Source organism: Pan paniscus, chromosome 5, assembly GCF_029289425.2.
Source record: "Pan paniscus chromosome 5, NHGRI_mPanPan1-v2.0_pri, whole genome shotgun sequence".
In the NCBI taxonomy this organism is placed as follows: domain Eukaryota; kingdom Metazoa; phylum Chordata; class Mammalia; order Primates; family Hominidae; genus Pan; species Pan paniscus.
This window is the reverse complement of record NC_073254.2, coordinates 107,504,477-107,531,575: the sequence shown is the minus strand read 5'-3', so window position 1 is coordinate 107,531,575 and position 27,099 is coordinate 107,504,477. Positions and strand designations below refer to the sequence as shown.

The 27,099-nt window shown below is 37.6% G+C and overlaps 1 protein-coding gene and 2 pseudogenes across 10 annotated transcripts in view; 2 read left to right on the top strand and 1 right to left on the bottom strand.

Moving 5' to 3' along the window:
• CFAP206 (cilia and flagella associated protein 206) overlaps nt 1-27,099 on the bottom strand; it is a 91,355-nt gene that overhangs the window by 14,425 nt on the left and 49,831 nt on the right. For 6 of the 10 annotated variants that reach the window (XM_034962495.3, XM_063604949.1, XM_003822855.5 and 3 more), the window contains 4 exons: nt 21,987-22,106; nt 19,807-20,005; nt 17,457-17,597; nt 13,584-13,777 (listed from right to left, as the gene is read on the bottom strand). In XM_034962495.3, the coding sequence (XP_034818386.1) occupies nt 13,584-13,777; nt 17,457-17,597; nt 19,807-20,005; nt 21,987-22,106 (654 nt within the window). Of the gene's footprint in view, nt 1-4,614; nt 6,885-13,583; nt 13,778-17,456; nt 17,598-19,806; nt 20,006-21,986; nt 22,107-27,099 lie in introns of those variants that run through there. The other 4 variants (XM_055113946.2, XM_055113947.2, XM_055113942.2 and 1 more) reach the window with 2 other exon arrangements.
• LOC103786828 (hsc70-interacting protein-like) lies at nt 2,416-4,248 on the top strand (annotated as a pseudogene).
• LOC134730511 (S-adenosylmethionine decarboxylase proenzyme-like) lies at nt 6,979-7,587 on the top strand (annotated as a pseudogene).

The following is a 27,099-nucleotide window of genomic DNA, read 5'->3' as shown; positions in this document are numbered from 1 at the left end:
TGGGGAGAGGTTAGCTAATGGGGACAAAATTACAGTTAGATAGGAGGAATAAGTTCTAGTGTTCTAGGGCACAGTAGGGCAACTATAGTTAACAAAAATTTATTTTATATTTCAAAATAGCCAGAGGATAGGATTCTGAATGTTCCCAACACAAAGAAGTAGTAAACATTTGAGGTGATGGATATGCCAATTACCCTGATTTGATCATAATACATTGTATACATGTATCAAAATATTACATGTACCCCACAAATATATACATTTATTATGTATCAATAAAAATCTTTAAAAATTAAGGGCACATGAAAACTCAAGTTAAAAAGAGATTCTAAAGCCAGGCACAGTGGCGTGTGGCTGTAGTCCCAGCTAATTGGGAGGCCAAGGCAGGAGGATTGCTTGAAGCAGGAGTTTGAGGCTGCAGTGGGCTATGATCACACAAAACCAAACATCGCATGATCTCACTCATAAGTGGGAGTTGAATAATGAAAACACATGGACACAGGGAGGGGAACATCACATGCTGGTGCCTGTCAGGGGTTGGTGGACTAGGGGAGGGATAGCCTTAGGAGAAACACATAATGTAGATAACAGATTGATAGGTGCAGCAAACCACCATGGCACATGTATTCCTATTTAACAAACCTGCACGTTCTGCACATGTATCCCAGAACTTAAAGTATAATAATAATAATAATAATAATAAAGAAAATCTAGAAGAAATGGATAAATTCCTAGACACATACACCCTCCCAAGACTGAACCAGGAAGAAGTTGGATCCTGAATAGACTAATAACGAGTTCTGAAATTGAGGCAGTTATAAATAGCCTACAAACCAAAAAAAGCCCAGGACCAGACAGATTTCCAGCTGAATTCTACCAGAGGTACAAGGAGAAACCGGTACCATTTCTTCTGATATTCTTCCAAACAATGGAAAAGGAAAGACTGCTCCCTAACTCATTTTTTGAGGCCAGTATCATACTGATACCAAAACCTGGCAGAGATACAACAACAAAAAACAACTGCAGGCCAATATCCCTGATGAACATTGATGCAAAAATCCTCAATGCAATCCTGATGCAAACTGAATCCAGCAGCTCATCAAAAAGCTTATCCACCATGATCAAGTCGGCTTCATCCCCAGGATTCAAGGCTGGTTCAGTATACGCAAATCGATAAACGTAATTCATCACATAAACAGAACAAACGACAAAAACCACATGATTATCTCAATATTGAATTCCGTAGAATTCAACATCTCTTCATGTTAAAAACTCTCAATAAACTAGGTATTGATGGAAGATACCTCAAAATAATAAGAGCCATTTATGATAAACCCACAGCCAATATACTGAATGGGCAAAAGCTAGAAGCATTCCCCTTGAAAACCAGCACAAGACAAGGATGCCCTCTCTCACCACTCCTATTCAACACGGTACTGGAAGTTCTGGACAGGGCAGTCAGGCAAGAGAAAGAAATAAAGGATATTCAAATAGAGAAGAAGTAAAACTGTCTGTTTCCAGATGACATGATCCTCTATCTAGAAAACCCCACTGTCTTAGCCCAAAAGCTTCTCAAGGTAATAAGCAACTTCAGCAAAGTCTCAGGATACAAAATCAATGTGCAAAAATCACAGGCATTCCTATATACCAACGACAGGCAAGCAGAGAGCCAAACCATGATATGAACTTCCATTCACAATTACCACAAAGAGAATAAAATACCTAGAAATACAGCTAACAAGGGAAGTGAAGGACCTCTTCAAGGAGAACTATAAACCACTGCTCAAGGAAATCAGAGAAGACACAAACGAATGGAAAAACATTCCATTCTCATGAATAGGAAGAATCAATATTGTGAAAATGGCCATACTGCCCATAGTAACTTATACCTTCAATGGCATTCCCATTAAACCACCATTGACATACTTCACAGATTAGAAAAACTACTTTAAAATTCATATGGAGCCAAAAAAGAGCCCATATAGTCAAGACAATCCTAAGCAAAAAGAACAGAGCGGGAGGCATCCCAATTTCAAACTATACTGCAGCCTACAGTAACCAAAACAGCATGGTACTGGTACAAAAACAGACACATAGACCAATGGAACAGAATAGAGAACTCAGAAATAAAACTGCACACCTACAACCATATGATCTTTGACAACCAATGGGGAAAGGATGCCCTATTTAATAAATGGTGCTGGAAGAACTGGCTAGCCATATGCAGAAAATTGAAACTGGACCCCTTCCTTACACCTTATACAAAAATTAACTTAAGATGGATTAAAGACTTAAATGTAAAACCCAAAACTATAAAACTATAAAAACCCTAAAGGAAAATCTAGGCAATACCATTCAGGATATACACATGGGCAAAGATTTCATGACAAAAATGTCAAAAGCAACAGCAACAAAAGCAAAAACTGATGAATGGGATCTAATTAAACTAAAGAGCTTCTGCGCAGCAAAAGAAACTATCATCAGAGTGAACAGAGAGCCTACAGAATGGGAGAAAATTTTTACAATCTATCCATCTGATAAAGGTCTGATATCTAGAATCTATAAGGAACTTAAACAAATTTGCAAGAGAAAAACAACTCCATTAAAAAGTGGGCAAAGGACATGAACAGACACTTATCAAAAGAAGACATTCATGCAACCAACAAACATATGAAAAAAAGCTCAATATCATTGATTAGAGAAACGCAAGTCAAAACCACAATGAGGTATCATCTCATGCCTGTCAGAATGGCGATTATTAAAAAGTGAAGAAACAACAGATGCTGGTGAGGCTGTGAAGAAATAGCAATGCTTTTATAGTTAGTGGGAGTATAAATTAGTTCAACCATTGTGGAAGATAGTGTGGTGATTCCTCAAAGACTTAGAACCAGAAATACCATTTGACTCAGCAATCCTATTACTGGGTATATACCCAAAGGAATATAAATTATTCTGTTATAAAGATACATGCATGTGTATGTTCACTGCAGCACTATTCACAATAGCAAAGACATGGAATCAACCTAAGTGCCCATCAATGGTTAACTGGATAAAGAAAATGTGGTACATATACACCATGGAATAATAAGCAGCTATAAAAAGGAATGAGATCATGTCCTTTGCGGGGACATGGATGGGGCTGGAAGGCATTATCCTCAACAAACTAACGCAGGAACAGCAAACCAAACACCACGTGTTCTCACTTATGAGTGGGAGCTGAACAATGAGAAAACATGGACACAGAGAGGAACAACACACAGTGGGGCTTGCTGGAGGGGCAAGGAGAAGGAGAGCATCAGGAAAAATAGCTAATGCATGCTGGGCTTAATACTTAGGTGATGGGTTGATGGGGCAGCAAACCACCTCAGCACACATTTACCTGTGTAATAAACCTGCATGTCCTGCACATGTATCCTGGAACTTAAAATTTAAAACGTAATAATAAAATAAATTTTAAAAATAAAAAAGAAAGGGGAGATGAAAATGCAGATATAACAGATGATGGATTACGCAAATGATAAGAAAGTGGCTGCCACTGAAGCCCTAAATGATGGTGAACCGTAGAAAGCCATTGACTTATTCACAGATGCCTTCAAGCTGAATCCTCTCTTGACCATTCTACATGCCAAAGAGAGCCAGTGTCTTCAACGAATTACAGAAGCCAAATGCTGCCATCTGATATTGTAACAGAGCCATTGAAATAAATCCTGATTCAGCCCAGGCTTACAAGTGGTGAGCCTTACAAGTGCTTTTCACACACAGACTTCTGGGCCACTGGGAAGAAGCAGCCCATGATCTTGCCCCTTGTCTGTAAATTGGATTACAAAGATGCTAGCACAATGCTGAAAGAAGTTCAACCTAGGGCCTAGAAAATTGCAGAACATCAGAGAAAGTATGAGCAAAACCATGAAGAGTGAGCGATCAAAGAAAAAATAGTTTAAAAGGCTCAGAAAAGAGCATGAGAGAGCCCAGAGGGATCAGGAACTCAGTAGGCTCTCTTTTCCAGCTGGCTTTCCTGTGGGAAGGCCTGTTAATGTTCACGAAGGAATGCCTGGAATGGCAGGAATGCCTGAACTCAATGACATTCTTAGTGATCCAGAGGTTCTTGCAGCCATACAGGGTCCAGAAGTTATGGTGGCCTTCTAGGATGTGGCCTACAACCCAGCAAGTATGTCAAAATACCAGTACAATGGAAAGGTTATGAATCTCATTAGTAAATTGTCAGCCAAATTTGTAGGTCAAGCGTAATGCCCTTCTGATAAATAATGCCCTTGGTGAAGGAAACGCAACCTGGACCACCTAATGCATTGTTGCAACAATACAAACCAGTGGACCTCTGACCTTCTCATCAAGAGAACTGGGGTGCTTTGAGAATAATCCCCACCCCTCTACCCCAAATGCAGCTGAAGCATTTTACAGTGGTTTGCCATTAGCGTATCCATTCAGATAATGTTTTCCTACTAGGAATTACAAACTTTAAACACTTTTTAAACCTTAAAAATATTCAAAACAAATTTTAAAAGTCTCTTGATTCTTTTTAAAAATTAGATATCAATAATAGCTTTGCATTGCAAAATGGAAACTCTTTGTGAGTAAACTAACAGACATAAATAACCTATAATCTAAAGAAGAAATGCTAAAGAGAATTAGAAAACATTCAGAACCGAACTATGATGAAAATAGCTATGTTTAAAAGTATGCCGCAGAAACATGGATGGAGCTGGAGGCCATTATCCTGAACAAATTAATGCAGGAACAGAAAACCAAATACCACATGTTCTCACTCATAAGTAGGAGCTAAACACTGGGTACTCATGGACATCAAGATGGCAACAACAGATACTGGGGGCTACTAGAGTGGGGAGAGAGAGAGGAGGGCAAGGGCTGAAAAACTGTTGGGTACTATGCTCACTACCTGGGTGACAAGATCAGTCATACCCCAAACCTCGGCTTCATGCAATATACCCATGTAACAAACCTGCACTTTTGCACCCTGAATCTAAAATAAAGGTTGTAATCATTTTTTAAAAACTTATGTGACATACAACTCTCATAGTATAGTAAAAAGGAAATTTATTGCATTAAGTTAAAAAGAAAGGCTAAAAACTAATGAGCTAAGCATCTATCTTTAAAAGTTAGAAAACAGAATAAAATGAAGGAACTAGATAAAGGAAAATAATAAAGATCAGAAAAGAAAATATAAAATGAAAGCAGTCATGAAATAGGGTCAATAAAGTCAAATGCTGATTCTTTAAAAAGACTGAGAAACTAGTGCTCTGGCAAGATTAATCAAAATAAAAAGAGAGAAGACTCAAATAAACAATATCTGGAGTTTAAAAGACAGCATAAGATAATGTAGAGTTTAAACAAATAGTAAAAGGATATTGTGAAATCTTCATAAGTTTAAAAACTTAGATGATTTGAATAAATTCCTAGAAAAATGCAACTTATTGAATCTGATACAAAAGAAACAAACTACCTGGAAAAAATTCCTGTAATCACAAAAGTAGTTAAACTTATAGTTTAATTTAGCATAGTTATAATGTTTCCAACCAAAGAAACCCAGAGAGCTTTATCAGCATACATTACCAGATAATTCCAATTATACATAAATTCTTTCAGAGAAAAGAAAATATAAAACATTCATACTCATTTATAAGACATGTATAACTTTCACATCAAAACAACGGACAGTAAAAGAAAGGAAATGCATAGGTTAATTGCACTGAGGAATATAAATGTAAAACTTCTAAAGAAAAATTAAAAAGCTGAATTCAAGAATGTATTTTTTAAATAAATAAAATAAACTATACCAAGTTGGATTGATCCCAGGAATGCAAAGTTGGCTTAATCTTAGAAATAATATAATTCACCACATTAGCAGATTAAAGGATAAAGGCCAAACGATCATCTCAAAAGACACAGAAATAGTATTTGATACAATTCAATAACTATTCATATAAAAAACTCTCAGCAAATGAGATTAGAGAGGAAACCCTTAACCTAATAAAACAAAATCCACAAAAAACTACAATGAACACTGCAATTATGAAATATCAGAAATATTATTTGGGGGGATAAGAAGACAAAGTTGCCTAATTTCGCTACCTCTATTTGATACTATACTAGAGTTGCTTGTCAATGTAGTAAGATAAGACAAAAGTAAAGAGTATAATGACATCTACAGTCCTCCACAGTACGTACTGCAACATTAGCTAGTGCTCACTCTACTCTCTAATGGTGAAACAACAGACTACAGGAGACTGAACTGTATCTGCCTCTATTTCCTGTCTCAAATTCAACTTTTACTTACCAAAAAAAGAAAGAAAGAAAAAGCCAGGAAGAGTTTTTAATCCTTAAAAAATATCAATATAAAATTATAGCAAAAAAGGAACCAGAATGTAACACATCCTGAACAATTTGCAGCAGCAGCAGAAAAAGTAAAAGGTATTTCATTTAGTTGATTTGCTGTAGTTGTTGATTGTTCTCTAGTCTCATGATGATGGAAGTTGCACAGTTTTTCAATGGGACCTAGAAGCTGCTGGAGGTCCTCCTGGCAGCAACCCGATGCAAACCAAAAATCTGGAAGTCTTTTCACCACTCCAAGATCTGAGGGTGACATATTTTGGAAGGATCTGCAATGTTCCATCGTAAGTGTGACAAAAACTGACAATCAGGAAGTTTATGTACTCAGTGACAGTAGCACGTTTATCTCCAAGAGACATTTTATTTGGAAGACATATGGGACCAACTTTTGCTGAAAGCACTGGTTCCCCTGTTGAAGTTTGCTAGGGATGACATCGGATTTGGCTCAATGAAAAGCTTCTCTTATTCGCCTGAAATTTCATGAAGCCTTCTCACCAAGTGTGCCCACACCAGAATTTCTAGGAAGAAACAGTTTCTTAATGTAATTTTCCCAAGTGGAACGACATATTGTATGGAATGTGTGAATTCTGACTGTTGGTACTTGTATATACTTTGGATTTCCCAGAGAATCTGGCAAGCAAACAGATTAAACCCTGGAAATTCTGATAGTGAGCTTGACCAAGCAGTTATGAGTCAGTCCTACATGAATGATGGCATCACTACAAAGGATGTCACTCATGAGAGTGGAAATAGTGACCTAATACTAGGTTCTGCCACACTGTTAAATCCTTGTGGGTATTTAATCAATGGAATGAAATCGGATGGAATTTACCAGACTATTCACATCACTCCAGAAACAGAATTTTTTACGTTGGCTTCAAAACCACCTTAAGTCAGACCTTCTGTGATGACCTGATTGGGAAAGTTGTAGAAGTCTTTCATGCAGGAAAAGTTTTTACCACTTTGCTTGTAAATCATAGTTTTAAATGTCACTCACTACTTTCTTTGCCCCTAGAATATGGAAGATTTTAAATGTCCTGATTGCTAGAGTACTATGTTCAATGATTACAATTTTGTTTTTACCAGTTTTGCTAAGAAGCAGCCAACAGCAGAGCTGATTAAGAAAAATGAAAAATGAGAACACACATAGAAGGGTGGTGGTTGCTTTCTAGAGATTGATACCCCAGGGCCATGCTTTCTGTAACCACCACCTTGCCATTGTAAAAAGCTCCACATGTACTATAGTTTAATCATTTTGAATTTTATGCATTAGTATATCAAAGAACTACATACTATATCTTCCATGAATACTCTTCCTTGTTTAAGTATTCTGTACCACTCTTGCTGTGAAAATGGAGTGCTTGTAGAAAAAACAAACAAACCTTTTACTATATGATACTTCTTAACACTTGTGAAAGCAATTCAGCTTGGTTTACGCATAGTGTAATATTTCTCCAAGTACCACCCAAAATTCCCTACAGAACTTTCATCCTCATTAGATGCTGGCCTCAGCCTTACCACTGGGGACATTACATTGCTGCCAGAATTTTACATCTAATTTACCTCCATTTTCTAGATATTCTCTACTTATGTTATCAAAACCAGTTTCTACTTCATACAGATGCTTTCTGCATTAGCAATTAAAATTTTTCATCTGTGAGTTGAGTCTTAAGAAAATGATTGCAATTGTTCATTTTGCATATTACGATTTTAACATTATCGCTCCCTGCATTTGCAGTCCTCTGATTTATTTCTTCACCATGATGCCCTCGCTCCCCACAACAACACTCACCTCCTATAATAAAGCAATATCGCGTTAAAAAAAATACAAAGTCTAGGGGAAGGAATTATCATTTGCATATATTGTGATGGCCCACATTAAGAAAAAAAAACTAACAGACTCTAAATATCAATAGACTCTCAAATATCAATTATTAGAATTAGTAAGGGAGTTTATTAAGGTTGCTGAATATAAAATCAATATGCAGAAATTAAACTGCATTTCCATAATATAAGCAATAATGAACTAAAATTCAATCCTAAGCATCAACAGCATTTAAAATAGCAACAAAAAATATAAAGTCCCTACAAATAAATCTAACCAAAAAATGTGCAATTCTTTGATAGGAAATATTATAAAACTACACTGATGCTTTGGATAGGGAGACTCAATGTTGTAAAAATGTCTATTCTTATCATACTAACCTACATATACAAGGCAATTTCAATCAGTATTCCTTCAAGGGTTTTTAATGGAACTTCATTATGTACTTCTCAAATTTATAAAAGTAAAGATTCTAGTACAGACAAGACTTTTCGGAGAAGAAAGAATGTGAAAACTTACTCTACCAGATATCAAGACTTATAAAGCTATTGAAGATATCAGTATAGGAATTTTTTTTAAATTGAATAACTGAACATAATAGAGAGTGCAAAAATAAGCCTGTGGTTATTGATAAGACACTGTAGATCAGTGAGGAAAGGAGAGACTATTAAACAAATGGTCTACGACAATTTCACTACAAATGGGAAAAAAGTAAAATTGGATCTTTACCTCCCACCACAAACAAAAATAAAATCCAAGTGGACTAAAGGCGCTACATAATAGACAAAACATATTTCTTTTAAAAAAAGGTAAGAATATTTTCGTGATCTCAAAATACATAAGAACTTCTTAAACAAGACATGAAGAAAAAATAACGACAAATTACACATTAAAATGAAAGACTTGTTCATCAAGAGACACCACAAAAAGAATGAAAACATAAGCTACAAACTAAGAAAACATATCTTCAAAACATATATTTAACAAAGAATTCATACCCAAAATATAATTTTGAAAAAACACTTCCTGCAAATCACTAAGATAAAGAGAAATCAACTAACAGAAAATTGGGCAAAATGAGGTCATTTCACAGAAATATATTATTTAGGAATACATACATGAATGGCAAAAACTCAACTACTATTTTAGAAATAGGTAGAGAATAAAATATAACTAAATCCATCAAGTTTTATGAAGGCATAATTAATGAAACTACCATAGGAAAAAACACTATGCAAATGGTATTTTTATTGATGGGACAATCCAATATAATAAATATGTAAGTTCCCCCACAAATTATTTCATTAGTTTAATGCAATTCCAGTTAAAATTCCAGTAAGATTTTTTGGGGAAACTTAGCAAATTCATTAAGAAACTTACATGGAAAATTTTGAAAACTAAAAGGCAAAGAAGAGAGCTTCCTTATCAGATAATAAAATACATTTCAAAGCAATAGTAATTAAAGCAGTGTGGTATTAGGATAGAGATGATAAAAGACCAATGCAACAGAATAGAAGGCCTAGAAACAAACCTATTTCATATGAAAGTTGTTAATACAATAGAGGTGCACTGTATTTTGTGGGAAATACATTTACATTATTTAGTAAATCGTGTTAGGAAAACTGGCTTACTACATGAAGAAAAATAAAATTAGAATCCTTTATTATATCCAAATAGACTAAAGATCTCAATGTAAAAAATAAATTGTGTGAAAGTTGTCAGAATAAAAATGTTGTCACTTGTGTTAAAAACTCTGACAAATAGAGCCAGGGACGGCCATGAAGGAAGGGCTCTTGTGGCAAATCGGCCATGAAGGAAGGGCTCTCGTGGCAAATCCCCAATAAAAATTATCACAAAAGACTCTCCAAAAAACACAATCCTGCACAAAGGCCACCACAACTTTACACAGAAAAAATATTTCTGTGATGACATCTGCCCAGCAACTGCCTGTCCAACTAAGCCAAGAATAATGATCTTTTTTTTTTTTTTTTTTTTTTTTTTGAGACAAGAGTCTCACTCTGTTGCCAGGCTGGAGTGGAGTGATGCGATCTCAGCTCACTGCAACCTCTGACTCCCTGGTTCAAGCGATTCTCCTGCCTCAGCCTCCCGAGTAGCTGGGAATACAGGCATGTGCCAAGACACCCAGCTAATTTTTGTATTTTTAGTAGAGACAGATTTTCACCATGTTGGCCAGGATGGTCTCGAACTCCTGACCTTGTGATCCACTCGCCTCAGCCTCCCAAAGTGCTGGGATTACAGGCGTGAGCCACCACGCCTGGTCAGGATAATTATCTTAAACAATTATGTAATCCTAATTTTTCCCTTAACAGACTTTGTCTTTCTTTACCTCTCTTAATACACACATGGTTTACTATGGCAAGTGTATTCCCATTGCAGTGCCTGGTCCTGAACAAATATCATTTCCTTTTAGAGAGTATCTGTTATATAGATTGACAATTTAAAAAGAAGAAAATGGGCTGGATGTGGTGGCTCACACATTTAATCCCAGCACTTTGGGAGGTTGAGGCAAGAGGATTGCTTGAGCCTAGGAGTTCAAGACCAGCCTGAGCAACAAAGTGAGGCACCGTCTCTAGAAAAACTAAAACTAAAAAAAAAAAAAAAAAATTAGCCAGGCATGGTTGATGCATGCCTGTGTGGTCTCAGCTACACAAAAGCTCAAGGCAAGAGGATTGCTTGAACCCAGGAGGTCAACACTGTAGTGAGCCATGTTCATGTCATTGCACTCCAGCCTGGGCTACAGAGTGAGCCTCTGTCTCAAAAAAATAAAAATAAAATAAAAATAAAATGTAAAAGAATAATCTTAGGACAGAGGAGAATTTCTAAAATAAGATTTTTAAAAAGCACAATCTGTAAAGGAAAAAATTAATAGATATGACTACATTAAAATTAAAGATGTGTCTTCAATGAAGGATTCAACTTACAAAGTTAACAGAGGTGTCAGGCTGGGAAAAGACATTTGCAACTTTTATAACTTATAAAGGATTAATATTTAGAATAGACAAGGAACTGCCAATCAACAACTTAAAAACAGAAACAGCAAATGGAAAAAAAAACCGGCAAAAGTTATAAATACGCAATGTACAGAAGGGGAAACCTGAACAGATAAATAAGAAGAAATGTTAAACATCACTATCAGAAAAATGCACAATAAAGCAGTAATAAGGGCCTGGTGCAGTGGCTCACACCTGTAATCCCAGCACTTTGGGAGGCCAAGGCAGGTGGATCACAAGGTCAGGAGTTCAAGACCAGCTGGACCAAGATGGTGAAACCCCGTCTCTACTAAAAATACAAAAATTAGCCAGGCATGTTGGCAGACGCCTGTAATCCCAGCTACTCAGAAGGCTGAGGCAGAGAATTGCTTGAACCCGGGAGGTGGAGGTTGCAGTGAGCTGATATCACGCCACTGCACTCCAGCCTGGGCAACAGAGCAAGACTCCGTCTCAGAAAAAAAAACAAACAATAATAAGTACCATTTTAAATTCATCAAATTGGCAAATATTACAAACTGAGGTATTAACACGTCCTCAAAGGATTATGGGTAACTGACAAGCCTTATAATGAAGTTAAATTAGTACATTTTCAGAGTAACTTTTTAGTGGAAACAAAAATTGTAGGCCTACCTACTATTTGGCTCACATACAGAAAGGCACTGTAGACGAGACCAATCTCTCATCACAACAGTAGGAACCTAGGACTCTGCAGAATAGCTTCATTGGAAAGGGGAGCTGGAGTGCTACATCAACGATGTCATCACGATGTCAGAATAACACAATGTCAGAACACAGCACATCACGATGTCAGAATAGCAGCACCAACTGAGCTGTCCATGGTCCTGACTACCATACTTCCCCCCACCCTCCTCAGATGACTTAGTCCCTAGCTTGTTTCTGGTCTTCCTGCCTGTGAGTTCAGACCATCCTCTGTGCTCCTCTGTCACCAGCCCAACAGTCCTCTCACTAATTACTGCTTGGATCTCTGCTGGCCAGGTCAATGGCACAAAGCCCACCTGCTTTAGAGTTAAAATGTTGATAAAAATAGCAAACAAGTCCGGGCGTGGTGGCTCACACCTGTAATCCCAGCACTTTGGGAGGCCAAGGTGGGTGGATCACCTGAGGTCAGGAGTTTGAGACCAGCCTTGCCAACATGGTGAAACCGTATCTCTACTAAAAATACAAAAATTAGCCAGGCGTGATGGCGTCCGCCTATAGTTCCAGCTACTCAGAAAGTTGAGACAGGAGAATTGCTTGAACCTGGGAGGTGGAAGTTGCAGTGAGCTGAGATCACACCACTGCACTCCAGCCTGGGCAACAGAGCAAGACTTGGTTAAAAAAAAAAAAAAAAAAAAAGGAAACAACAGACATTTTAAACCATGTATTTCAAAATGTTTTCATTTTCGTGAGTTTAAAAGAGAGGAATTCAACAAGAGAGAGGAGAGAAAGAAAGACCACTTAAGAGATGAACAACAGGCTTGGCATGGTGGCTCGTGCCTATAATCCCAACACTTTGGGATGCCAAGGCGGGAGGATAACTTGAAGCCACAAGTTTGAGACCAGCCCGGGCAACATGGCGAGACCCCATCTCTACAAAAAAGTTTTTTTAAAAAATTAGCCAGGCATGGTGGCACCTGCCTGTAGTCCCAGCTACTTGGGAGACTGAGGCAAGACGATCCCTTGAACCCAGGAGTTGGAAGGTACAGTAAGCTATGATTGTGCCAGTGCTCTCCATCCTGGGTGACAGAGTGAGACCTTGCCTCTAAAAAGAACAAAAAAAGAGATGAACAACAAAAATGAGAGACAGAGGAAGAACATGAGAATATACGGCATTCAAATGTGAGTTCCAAACCGGTAGAGATTTTTATCTGTTTTGTTTCATGAAATCCCTTATGCCAAGAATAATTACTGACACACAATAAGTGGCTTACTAAATAAGATGAATGAATTAATAGGCACAGACATACAAGAAACCCACCTTGAGATCCATTCTGTGGCCTTTCAGACTACTACAATTTAAACCTGTTAAATTGTTTTGCAGCTCTGAGTATAAGTTACTATCTGTGTTATCTGTGTTGAGCTCCTCCAATTTCAGATACAGAAATATACTGCAGCTTCAATTATTTATAAGTCAATGAAGTTGTTCTGATTCAGATTTTCCCCATTTCCTAATTCATCAATTTGACTCCATATCCTGTTTTCATTATTCTTTGATTCAATTAGTTTTCATCTTCAGATATGAATCCCTTTCAGACCACCTGTAAAGACCCTCATCTGACTCTCTCTGTCTGGACTTGGGAAGCATTCTACAACAAAATACAACTTTTAAATTAACTATATTTTTAAATGTCATAAATTCATAAAATATTGACCCTGCTTACCTGAGAATATGGAATAAATGTTTCAAACTGTTGATGAAGTTCCAATAGCTGAATTAACTCTGTATTTTTTTTGGCCTTTTCTCTAACTATGTCAATATAATGTTCAGGATTTTCTGCAAATGAATATGCAGCATCTTTACTATTGAATGTGTAATATTTTTCTTTATATTTTAAAATTCCAATTGCTGGATTTCCTGAAAATAAAAAAAGAATTAGATATGAAATGTCTTGATCACTTATGAAATATTGTTATTCTGGACGGGCATGGTGGCTCACGCCTGTAATTCCAGCACTTTGGGAGGCCAAAGCAGGCAGAACACCTGAGGTCAGGAGTTCAAGACCAGCCTGACCAACATGGTGAAACCCCGTCTCTACTAAAAATACTAAAATTAGATGGGCGTGGTGGTGTGCACCTGTAATCCCAGCTACTCAGGGGGCTGAGGTAGGAGAATAGCTTGAACCTGGGAGGCGGAGGTTGCAGTGAGCTGAGATCGTGCCATTGCACTCTAGCCTAAGTGACAGAGCAAGACTGTCTCAAAAAAAAAAGAAAAAGAAATATTGTTACTCTGTGTTTGTAACATACCATAGAGCCATTCCTCATCCACTCCATTTTTTTTTTTTTTTGAGACTGTGTCTCAAAAGATAAGTTGATAAGACTGCGTCTTATCAACCTGGCTGGAGTGCAGTGGCGCAGTCTCAGCTCACTGCAGCATCAACATCCCGGGCTCAAGAGATCCTCCTGCCTTACCCTCCCAGGTAGCTGGGACTACAGGCATGTGTCTCCCAACCTAGCTAACCTTTTTTGTAGAGATGGGGTTTCACCACATCACCCAGGCTGGTCTCGAACTCGTGGACTCAAGCGATCTGCTCACTTCGGCCTCCCAAAGTGCTGGGATTACAGGCATGAGCCACTGTTCCTGGCCCTTCCACTCCTTTTTTTTTTTTGAGACAAAGTCTTGCTCTGTCACCCAGGCTGGAGTCCAGTGGTGTGATCTCAGCTCACTACAACCTCTGCCTCCTGGATTCAAGCAATTCTCCTGTCTCAGCCTCCTGAGTAGCTGGGATTACAGGTGTGCACCACCACACCCAGCTAATTTTTGTATTTTTAATAGAGACGGGGTTTCATCAAATTGGTCAGGCTGGTCTTCAACCCCTGACCTCAGGTGATCCACCCACCTTGGCCTCCCAAAGTGCTGGGATTACAAGCATGAGCCACCACGCCCAGCCCCTTCCACTCCATTTTTAACATATCAGTTATGCTTTTATTTTGCTAAAATGTTATAATTATCATTTTAATTTATACATTTTTTAAATGATATGTGAAATCCATACTAATTATATTTTTATGTTAAAGTATGATTTTAAACTGTATTTTATGTAAAAATACTTTCCACTATTCAGATATAAAAATTTTAAAAATCTTTTATGAAAAGCCACTTACTCATCTGGTAGATTTTTCAAAGCTACTTCAACTAACTACTGCAAGGACTATGTTTAAAATAACCCAGTAAGAACTACAAAAATGGGACATCTTTTCCAAAACGCAAATTTGCATATTAGCAAATATTTTTCACTGTAAAAAGATACTACATAGACTATAGATAATTAAATATCCACAGTTTGTGGAAGTTGTATTAGAAAGAGCAACACTGTCTTATTCATTTATTCTTTCATTTATCCAACAAATAGTTATTGACCATGTTCATGGTGCTAAGGCTATAGAAGATAACAAATTCCCTGCTCTCAAAAAATCACAAATATATCATAGGTCACAGAGTGACATGTGCTACGTGAAAAAAATAATAAAGCAGGTTAAATACATAGTAAAAGGAAGAAGTGTGCAATTGATATTTTTAATTGAGTGATTAGGGAAGGCTGAATAAAATGAGGCAGCAAGGCGATTAGCAACCTGGGAGGCAGAGTTTTTCCAAGAGTGCAAAGGCTCTGAGGTGAAAGTGGGCTTCAACTATTCAACAACAGCAAGAAAGCCAGTGCCACTGGAGTGGATCAAACGAGGCAAAGCGTGGTAGGCAATGAAGTCAATGAAGTCATCGGAAAAGGATTCTGACTGGTAAGCGCCAGTGTTACCCTGGGATTTAAGGCATGTGGTCTCCACTCCTGAATGGAAGAAGGGAAGTTCTACAGAATTCATCTGAGGTAATGCAGGTTGCTGCTGCCCAGAAAATAATGAAGTAGAAATAATGTAGTAAGCAGAAATCGTCAGAATTCACTTATCCAGAGAGGAATATGAAACTCATGGCCCCAAAAGCTCTTCTACTTTTCTACTTCACCCTCTTTCTTCTTAGACCCAGAGTTGGGAGACCCTGGAAGGGACCATACAGACCTCCTGGTTGATCCTTTTCATTTTCTTGAGGAGAAACTGAGGTCCACAGAAGGTGTGAGATTTCATAAAGGTTACCTAGTTCACTAAGGACACAGACCAGGCTCTTCTGAACCCTAGCCCATAGCTTTTCCAACCATATCATGCTTCCTCTGCCATCACCCCACATCCGTGTTTCTCCTTTCCCTTCTTATTTGTGTGAAACAGGGAAGGAAGGAAGGAATGGAGAGGGGGAGGCAGGAGGGGAGGGAGAGAGGGAGGGAGGAGAAAGAAAAGGAAACTATCTACATTCCATTGCATTTTACTTCTGCATGGCTCTTGATTGTTTTCTCCCCAGTATCAGTGACCCTCACTGGGCCTCAGAATATTACTTTCAACTTCCCACAGTAAATATCTTGTTATTCCCATTATCAAAAATGTAATAACATTTTTTAAATGAGCCAATTGTGTGTTCTCTCTAGCCTGTATACCCACAATCCCAATAGTTATTTTTAATGAAAAAATACCCAATTGTGAAACATAACAAAAGAAATAAAGAAAAAAATAATGAAGAAAGAAGAAAAATAAGGTTAATGGCGTAAAGTAAATTAAGACACAATCTTGTCACACTGTTTTCATTCTAGCCCTGGCAGGCTTTTTCTTATTCACAATTCACACAGCACTTTTTGGATGATAATTTCTTTCATCTCTATCTCTGATTTATTCTTTATTTTGGAGAAGCTCTAATAATATATACATCACAGAGAAATTTTACTTGATATTAGCCATTTCCTTATAGGCGTCTAACAGAGAAATCCTATCTATGCCAGTGAAATATAACTGCAAAGTAACAAAGAATATTTTTTAACAAACATGTCAGTCAAATAAGTGTTGCTCTTTCAGTAATTACTTTGGAAGATATATTTTTAGTAATGTTGTGTAACATTTCTTTTGTTTTATTTTTGAGACAGTCTCACTTTGTTGCCCAGCTGAAGTGCAGTGGAGTTATCTCAGCTCGCTGCAATCTCTGCCTCCCGGGTTCAAGTGATTCTCCTGCCTCAGCCTCCCAAGTAGCTGGGACTACAGGCGTGTGCCACCATGCCTGGCTAATTTTTGTATTTTTAGTAAAGACAGGGTTTCGACATGTTGGCCAGGCTGATCTCCAACTCCTGACCTCAAGTGATCCACCCGCCCTGACCTCCCGAAGTGCTGGGATTATAGGCGTGAGCCACTGCATGCAGCCAATGTCGTGTAACATTTCTAGAATTCTTCATTGGCCATATGAGTCATCCCCTTTCAATGGTACTGCAGCATCCATATTTCATAACACATATACACTTTCCATTACTAATCACTTATAATTTCTTGCTTATGTCAGTCTACCAGAGCACCTCCAAAATGAAGACTTTGTCTGGATCATCTTTGTAGATCCTTTGTTAGTTCACCATTAGATTCCATAAAGTTTTTAAAGTGAATATTCAAGTGACAATGACAGAACTCCATATAAAGAAAAAATCGGGGAAAGGAGAGCAGTCTCATTTCCAATGATATACCTGGAAGGAGAAGACCATCTGTTGCAGCAAACGTGTAAGCACAAAATCCCCGATATTGAATTAACAGTTTATCAAAATTTGCTGTTGTTTCTGGGAAAAGCCATTCTAGTTTTCTGAAATCTGCCACATTTACTCTATCTTCTAAAATGAAGGAGAAGAAGAAAAGCTTTAATTCAGTGAGAAAGTTAAATTTCCAAAATAAATCAGCAGTAGCTCATTCTAAACATTACCTTTTTATTGCTTTGTACTTTTCCCGATGGGCAAAAACTTGATATTCACAAAACCAGATTTATGAGGACGTCTATTCAAGCAAAGAAGTACAAATGACCTCAGTGACATATAACGTCACGTAAGTTTCTGGGGCAAACTTGGAGGTAGGATTTTGCTCCAGAATGAAGAACAGAAAGGAGAGGCCATTTCTGACAAGCATGCTCTGCTGCTGAGAGAAAAGCTGACTGGGGCACTTCCGAAAGTGTGTGGTGCTTCCTGCTGCTGCAGAGTAAATAACCCAAGGAGTTGAGCAGAATAGACTGGCTGCTATGTGACCCAGAAAGAGATATATTGACCTCATTCAATATAGTGTTGTTCTTAATAATATGCTAGGTGGCAAAATATGTTTAATATGATGCTTATAAACTAGGACTATTGCTTCTTGAAACAACAGAGAAGGTTCTGAGCAGAAAGTCAAGAAAATGTTACCTGATTTTGATAACAAGGTGTGTAATTTTTGTTCTTTATATTTTTAAAAATTCTTCCTACTGTTGGTTAGCTTACCTATTTACATTTGATAAGCAAACTGAATAAATTTTTACACAAATAATACCACGTATTTATAAAACATTGTTCCCGAAGTTTCTTAGCTTTCACAATCTCACGTACACTTCTGTGCCTGGTTCTAAACCCAAAAAGCAGGCACCACAAAAGATCTTGTGGCTACCACTAAAAGTAAATGCATAATTTAGAGAAAATAAATCCTCTCTCTTTTTTCCTGATATGCCTGAAAGCCTCTAACAATGACAATATGTGGCAGGTGTAAATGAAATTCTTTTAGAACAACACTGGCTTGACCAATTCAATGGAGTGGTAATTTAATAGTGTTCTAGTGAATAAAAAGTTCTGACGTATGGTAGAAAATGACACATCTAAATCTAAGAAGTTGCAGGTAAACAGTCTTGCCAATATGGTTAGCTTAATATACACTGTTGGAGATACTTTAACTTTTCAATTTCATTTAATATTTGCTTACATATGCTGCTTTAATGAAATGAAATGAGTAAAAAAAAACTTGAACTGAAAGGATATTTTTTAGTTCCTGATTTAGTTTTCAGTTTTTATGTATTCTAATAGTTTGGGAAATGACTGCTATATTTTTATTTTTCATCTTTAAAAAATAGAATTTGAAAAGAAAATTCATAGAGTAAATTATTAATTTCATTTTCTGAAAAAACTCTCTTTTTATGCAACATCAACATCTCAAGTCCCAAGCTCTTTTTTGGCATTCCTCATAAATGTTAAAGTGTCTTTAGCTAAGATAGAAGGGTCTAAAATGGTTAAAAGTTTATTGATAAAGATTGTTTTTCTGTAAGAATCAATGCATCTTCTAAAGGACCTAAATAAGCTCAATTAATTTTACAGGGATAACATTTATTGGTTTGTAAATTCCCAACTTGAATCTGAGGTAGATATATAACAAATAACATTCTAAAGAAATGGAGCTTTATTTGCAACAAAATAGCAATGATTAATATTCTTTTCTCCAACAAATCAATAATAAAATTACTAGGACTGCAACAGAAACACATCTGCACAAAAAATGATTGTTAACCAAAACATGAACGATAACACTAAGAATGGTTATTGCTGGACAGTAAGTTATTCAGTTTACATTTTTTCTGTTTTCCACATCTCCTCTCATAAACATTAGTGCTTTTTTTTTTTTTTTCTTTTTGAGATGGAGTCTCACTCTGTCACCCAGGCTAGAGTGCAATGGCACAATCTTGGCTCACTGCAACCTCTGACCCGCTAGGTTCAAGTGATTCTCCTGCCTTAGCCTCCCCAGTAGCTGGGATTACAGGCGCCCACCACCATGCCCGGCTAATTTTTGTATTTTTAGTAGAGACGGAGTTTTGCCATGTCGAACTCCTGGCCTCAGGTGATCCACCCGCCTCGGCCCCCCAAAGTGCTGGGATTACAGGCGTGAGCCACCACACCCGGCCCTCATTAGTACTTTATAAACAAGAAAAATGTTTAATGCTTTATAAGAAAGATATGAAATTTTTAGAACAAAAGAGTGACTTTATTCTAGAGGTAATTTTAAAAAGAAGAGGAAATAATGGATGATTTTCATTACCCATGTGTTCTTTCATTCTACACACATCAGTTTTCACAGTCGCTCCACTAAGATGACATTGCATCACTCTCTCAGGAAAGTATAGTTCGTGAGCACCCAAGAATGGCTGAATGTGAGTGAATAAATTACTGAGGACACCAACCACAATAGTTTCGTCTTGCAAGCTGGTCCACAGAGTAGAAAGTGCAATGAAGATAGGCTGAGGAAGAGAAAAAAAATATTCAAAATGCAACTGTGTAATAAAATTATAAATCACTGTACTCTTTAAGATAAATACAATTGTCATTTGTAAAGAAGTTAATTCTCCCTAAGCAAAAGTCTTACGAACTTAGACAGTAGACTTTAGATAGAAATTTAACTCATAAATTATGAGAAAATAAACTTGCATTTTATTTCAAAGCATTTTATTTTAGTACGATTATTATAAAGTTAGTTTACTTTAAAAAGCCAAACACATGTGATCACCTAAGAAAGATTTATGGACTCTTCACCTCAAAAAACCAAGGGAAAAATGTCTTAAGAAAAAAAAAAAATACGGCCAGGCACAGTAGCTCACACCTGTAATCCCAGCATTTTGGGAGGCCAAGGTGGGCGGATCACCTGAGGTCCGGAGTTCAAGACCAGCCTGGCCAACATGGCGAAACCCCGTCTCTACTAAAAATACAAAAATTAGCCGGGCGTGGTGGTGGGCACCTACAATCCCAGCTACTCGGGAGGCTGAGGCAGGAGAATCGCTTGAACCCAGGAGGCGGGGGTTGCAGTGAGTTGAGATCAGGCCATTGCACTCCAGCCTGGGCAAAAAGAGCAAAACTACTTCTCAAAAAAAAAAAAAAAAAGGAGGGTGGAGCAAGGTGGCAAAATAGAAAGTTCCCCCCACGCACCGTGCAAGGACACCAAGTTAACACCTATTTATACAGAAAAAAACACCTTCATAAGTACCAAAAATCAGATGCTGAAGATGTGTTTAGAGGAGAATGAACACAAAAGTGTCACTGAAGACCATTTTTTGTTTGTTTTCCTGACTGATCATCTAATAAAATATAACAATATTAAGAAAGTAAAAAATAAATTAAAAAGCTAAATATGACTCATTATAATTAGATTTTTTCTGGCCAAATCATTGCAAAAGAACCTGGAAAGTATAGAGATATATCTTGGGCCATGTTTTGTGAGCTGCAAGTTAAAGATTTGAGGCCAGTGAGATGTTTCTTATTCCTATTAAAGGTCACTGACTTATAGAACAAATGAAAAAATCAATAAGGCCCCACATCTAAGTTAAACAATTTAGCCTTTTGTTTCTTGGTTTTTAAACCAAATACTGGGGATGACTGCAGAAAGTTATTACAGCCTCATATCCTCTATAATAATACTACATATAGGCTGGGCGCAGTGGCTCATGCCTGTAATCCCAGAACTTTGGGAGGCCGAGGCGGGCAGATCACGAGGTCAGGAGATCAAGACCATCCTGGCTAACACAGTGAAATCCTGTCCCTACTAAAAATGCAAAAAAAAATTAGCTGGGCTTGGTGGCGGGCGCCTGTAGTCCCAGCTACTCGGGAGGCTGAGCTAGGAGAATGGCGTGAACCCAGGAGGCGGAGCTTGCAGTGAGCCGAGATTGCACCACTGCACTCCAGCCTGGGTGACAAAGCAAGACTCCGTCTTGAAGTAAATAAATAAATAAATAAATAAATAAAAATAATACTGCACATACATTTTATACCTCCTTATCCAGATAAGGTTTGCCAGGTTTGTCCATAAAATGGTGCAGATAATCAGAAACTCAATGTAAGTGCAGTCCTGGTAAACAAAGTGATTATTATCTGTCTTTTCAGAAAGGTCACAAGTTACATCATCTCTGTACTGGAGGCAATTTCTGACCAGCTACTATGAATACATTTTCAACCACAGTACAATGATTATTTCTGTTGTCACAGCCAATACTGATATGGTTATCATACTATACAGTTGCAGTTCCTTTAGTAGCAGTTGCTTATGTGGGGGAATTCTCTCATCCAACTTATAGCACACTATTACGGCAAAGTAACCATAAAGAACAGGATCAATTTATACAAAACATTATATTTTTAGAAATTAAATATAATTATAATGACTTGCGATCCAATATTATAGGGCTCAAAAGGAAATTCACCTTAAGGTCAAAGTTTATGACAAATACTTACAAAGACTTGTGATGTTGGGACCGCTATCTTTGATTTTATGGTCATTTTTAGTTGTTCCAGATGGGCTCCTAACTGTTTTGTCATCATTTCCACTTCTTGAGCACCAGTAATTATATCTGACTGTGAAAACAACATAATTTGCATTAATATTTTTATAATTCTACTATAAAAATCATATGTGTTTCAGACCATACCTGCTCCCCACATCCTCTGAAAGTAGGCTCAATGACAGCAGGAAGTCTGTTCTCCGCAAGATCCTCAACACCTAGAACAGTACCAGCATATGTATGGGGCTCCCAAGATATTTGTGAGATGGATGAATCTTTTGAAATACAATAGATATAATTTTTCTTAAATGTATACAGGTATTCTTAGATTTAAATATAATTGCATTCTTGAGAAATGGATCCTCAAGAATCCGTTTTTGTATAGCTGTTATTTTCCTATTCCTCAATGATAAAATTAATTAGGGGTTCCTCTGAAAATTATGTTGATAACAAGATTTAATAAAATCACATTGAGAAAAACCTGTTAGGAGTGAGCCAGCAGGGCACTGCAGGTTGGCAAGCTAGTGAGATCTCACCTGTGATGTATGCCATATGGTTTAGGGGATGCCAGAATCCTTGTACTGAGCAGGGGATATTCTTGAAGACCCTGTCATAGAGTTCATCATTGAAATGACTCACAAGGCAATGTGAATTGGAAGACGAGGTTGAGTACAAGTTTACAATATTGTTTTCTTGATTTGAAGGGACCTAAGGAAGTTTGCTAGGGTTAAAGACTTGATTACTATGAATGCAGAACTGAAATGAACTGGAAAACCATTTGACGAAGTAAACTATGGATCTTGACACCTTTTGTACTTTCTGAAACTTCATTATCGTCTGGGGGAAGTACATATATTAACTGTATATTTTCTATAGTAAGGTCCTGATAGATATCAAGCCATGTAACTGAAAGATGGAGAAACACAAAGTTTTCAGTTTTTATTTTCATGCCTTCAATTTTACGGTGATCCTTGCGCCTTTAATCGCCTCTCTTTACATAATAAGCATACTTGAAATACTTCTTGGGTTTCAATGATCACACATAATAAGTTAAAGTACCTTGTAAACCATTTATTTCTTTCTGACTTTTGACTATCTAAAGGATGAAGTAGTATTTATACGTTAGCTATATTTGTGCCATTGTAAGCTATACTGTAGCTATTTATTATGCAAGATCTAAAAGATATATTTGACTTTATGATAACTAAGACATGCTTCATGTATCCTAAAGTTTTTGGACAACAGTAAACTGAAAGGTTATTAAAGGTAGTGAACTGGTTTGTGATCCTTCTAAGGAGATGATATAGAAAAATACGGTTCTTTGTAAGAATTTTTATCTGTCTTAAAAGAAAATTTGTCTTAATATTCTTTTCTTCATATAACAAGAGTGATTATTTTTCAAGAAACTAAAAGTTTCACGTGAATGCTTGTTGGAAGGCATTTTTGATTTAAAACCTTCTGAGGCTTATAAAATACTATCTGTTAAGTTTTAGGAGAATTCATTTTCCCATATCAGATTAAATCTTCTCAGAATAAATGCTTTCAGTAGCAAGAACAGTTTTAAAAGTTGATGACAGGATAAGCATTTGGGATAGTATTCTATTAACATATTTCTAAGTACTTGTTCACTGTGGAAATGTGTACTTGATTAAAACATATATGGCTATGGAAACTGCTTTTGCAGTTCAGGATATACAGGTTTGTGTGTATTTAGCTTATTGTAAAGCCCTTACCTTAAAATAAGGATTAAAATTACATTTAAATAGATCACTGAATGTTACTCTTTGTGAAACTGAACTTTTTGTGTGACACAAACATTATAAATCAACACTTGGGAAACTTTAACTTTCTTAATCTATTGATACAAGGAATAAAGTATGAAAAATTAAACAGAAAAAAGTTGCATTGAAGAATGCAGAAAATCTTAAAAGTCACAGCATTGAAAGAAAAACAATATATTTGATACAACAATCATGGTCTGAAAATAAGTTGCTAAACACTGAATTTGAAATAATTATATTTGGCCAGGCACGGTGGCTCACGCCTGTAATCCCAGCACTTTGGGAGGCTGAGGTAGGCGGATCATGAGGTCAGGAGATCGAGACCATCCTGGCTAACACGGTGAAACCCCATCTCCACTAAAAATAAAAAAATTAGCTGGGCGTGGTGGCACCTGCCTGTAGTCCCACCTACTCGGGAGGCTGAGGCAGGAGAATCACTTGAACTCGGGAGGCGGAGGTTGCAGTGAGCCAAGATCGAGCCACTGCACTCCAGCTTGGGCAACAGAGCGAGACTCCGCCTCAAAAAAATTTTAAAAAAAAAATGATTATATTTATTCTTACTATGTGCTAAGCACCACATTAAATACTTACAAATACAAAAAGGGATGAGTACAAATGAGAAAATCAAAGAATAGTAAGGTAAGTAAATTGTCTAAGTATATGCAGCTAATAAGGGGTAGCAATCTTGGTGGATCCCAAACCATCTGAGCCCACAGCCCAGCTCTTAACCATTATACTGTGTTGCCCAAGATGTCACCAGAAATGGTTGTGGTGTGGGTTTATCAGTATAGCATAAAAGAATGACATCTATTTGAAGAGAAAAAGGTGCATCTGAATTCTCAGACATCTGTATGTAGCCTAATTATATGCTTTCTAGACTCTTTTAAATGACAAAAATAATTACTTCATGAGTACTATCAACTATTATCATTGTATTACAACTAACAAATTTTTATTCATAAATGTAACGTGTATCCTGTTTTAATTTTACCCATACTGCTGTTTAAGCTTTACTCCTCCTCCTGCTTTATTCTTCCATACACTATTATCTATTATATCAAATAGGTCTCTTGTCTACCCTCATAGAGTTTTTTCCCCCTTGCTTGTTAAGTTTTGTTTTAGGAATCAATACGAAAATGCAGTCTTTAAAGTCTTTTAAGATTTATGCAACAGCAACAAGAAACAGGAATACATTTGCATACGTTCTCCAAAATAAAAGTTGCATTTGACATGCAATACTTATTAAAACCTACAATTAAAAATATCCTAAGGCTAGGCCGGGCGCGGTGGCTCACGCCTGTAATCCCAGCACTTTGGGAGGCGGAGGCGGGTGGATCACGAGGTCAAGAGATAAGACACCTTCCTGGCTAACACGGTGAAACCCCATCTCTACTAAAAGTACAAAAAATTAGCCGGGCGTGGTGGCGGGCGCCTGTAGTCCCAGCTACTCGAGAGGCTGAGGCAGGAGAATGGCGTGAACCTGGGAGGCGGAGCTTGCAGTGAGCGGAGATCACGCCACTGCACCCCAGCCTGGGCGACAGAGCGAGACTGCGTCTCAAAAAAAAAAAAAGAAAGAAAAAAGAAAAATAAAAAAATATTCTAAGGCTGGGCGCAGTGGCTCACGCCTGTAATCCCAGCACTTTGGGAGGCTGAGGCAGGTTGATCACTTGAGGCCAGGAGTTCGAGACCAGGCTGGCCAAGATGGTGAAACCCCGTCTCTACTAAAAATACAAAAAAATTAGCCAGGCGTGGTGGCGCGTGTCTGTAGTCCCAGCTACCAAGAAGGCTGAGGTAGAAGAATCGCTTGAACCCTGGAGACAGAGGTAAACCGAGATTGTACCACCGCACTCCAGCCTGGGTGACAGAGCGAGACCCTGTCTGAAAAAGAAAAAAAAATACTCTAGACCCCTCCCCCAAGCTGTATTTGCAGGATCCATTCAGAGTAGGCACACTGAGCTTCTTGCTTTTTTTCTAATAATGTCCTAGAAATTACTCTACTTACATTTTACTAAAAAGAATTTATTCACAATCATCTGGAGTTGTTTTTTTTTTTTTTTTTTTTTTTTTTTTTTTTTTTTTTTTTTTGAGACAGAGTCTCACTCTGTGGCCCAGGCTAGAGTGCAGTGGTGCAATCTCAGCTCACTGCAGCCTCCACCCTCTGCGTTCAAGCGATTCTCCTGCCTCAGCCTCCCAAGTAGCTGGGATTACAGGTGCCTGCCACTGCACCGGGCTAATTTTTTGTATTTTTAGTAGAGACGGGGTTTCACCATCTTGGTCAGGCTGGTCTTGAACTCCTGACCTCATGATCAACCTGCCTCGGCCTCCCAAAGTGCTGGGATTACAGGCGTGAGCCACTGCACCCGGCCTTTTTTTTTTTTTTTTTTTTTTTCGAGATGGAGTTTCGCTCTCGTTGTCCAAGCTGGAGTGCAATGGTGTGATCTCGGCTCACTGCAACCTCTGCCTCCTGGATTCAAGAAATTCTCCTGCCTCAGCCTCTCGAGTAGCTGGGATTACAGGCTCGCACCACCATGCCTGGCTAATTTTTTGTACTTTTAGTAGAAATGGGGTTTCACCATGTTAGCCAGGCTGGTCTTGAACTCCTGACCTCAGGTGATCCGCCTGCCTCGGCCTCCCAAAGTGCTGGGATTACAGGCGTGAGCCACCACGCCCGGCCCATCTAGAGTTTTTAATTATAATATTAGTCCTCTAAAAATGCTATCACTTAAAAAAATTTTATCATAACATTCAAATGTTTGGCAAAAGCATGTGATCCCAGCATGTTTCTTTGTCTTCTTCCCCTTCCCCCTACCTTTTAAACACTTTTTATAAGTTCCTCATACTTTCTTCCACGGACAATTTTCAACAAGTCTAGTCAAACTTATAGAAGCAGAAATTAGAATGGAATCTCTGATGTTTAATGTTCTTATTACAACAGAAATAAAATATAATAAAACAAGCACAAATTCCACCTGATTTTTTTACTTGCCTTATCAAGAAAAATCAAGAAGCCCTGTGTTGTGTGTCTGTGAATGGGCCCTGCAAAAATAGCTTGGGGGGAAATAACTCTACAAAAATCTTGACTTACAGGTTTTAACAAATGTGCTGTCAAACGCAACTCTTACTTGCACAATAACATGCAGCTTTCCCTCTTTGGTGTCTGCCTTGCACTTTAAAAGCCCATGGAAGATGGAATTTTATTCTCTCAGTTAAGAGTCAACAAAACTACGATCATCACTCCCTTTTCTTTTCTAGAATATTTCAATGTGTTCACTGCAGAAGATAAAG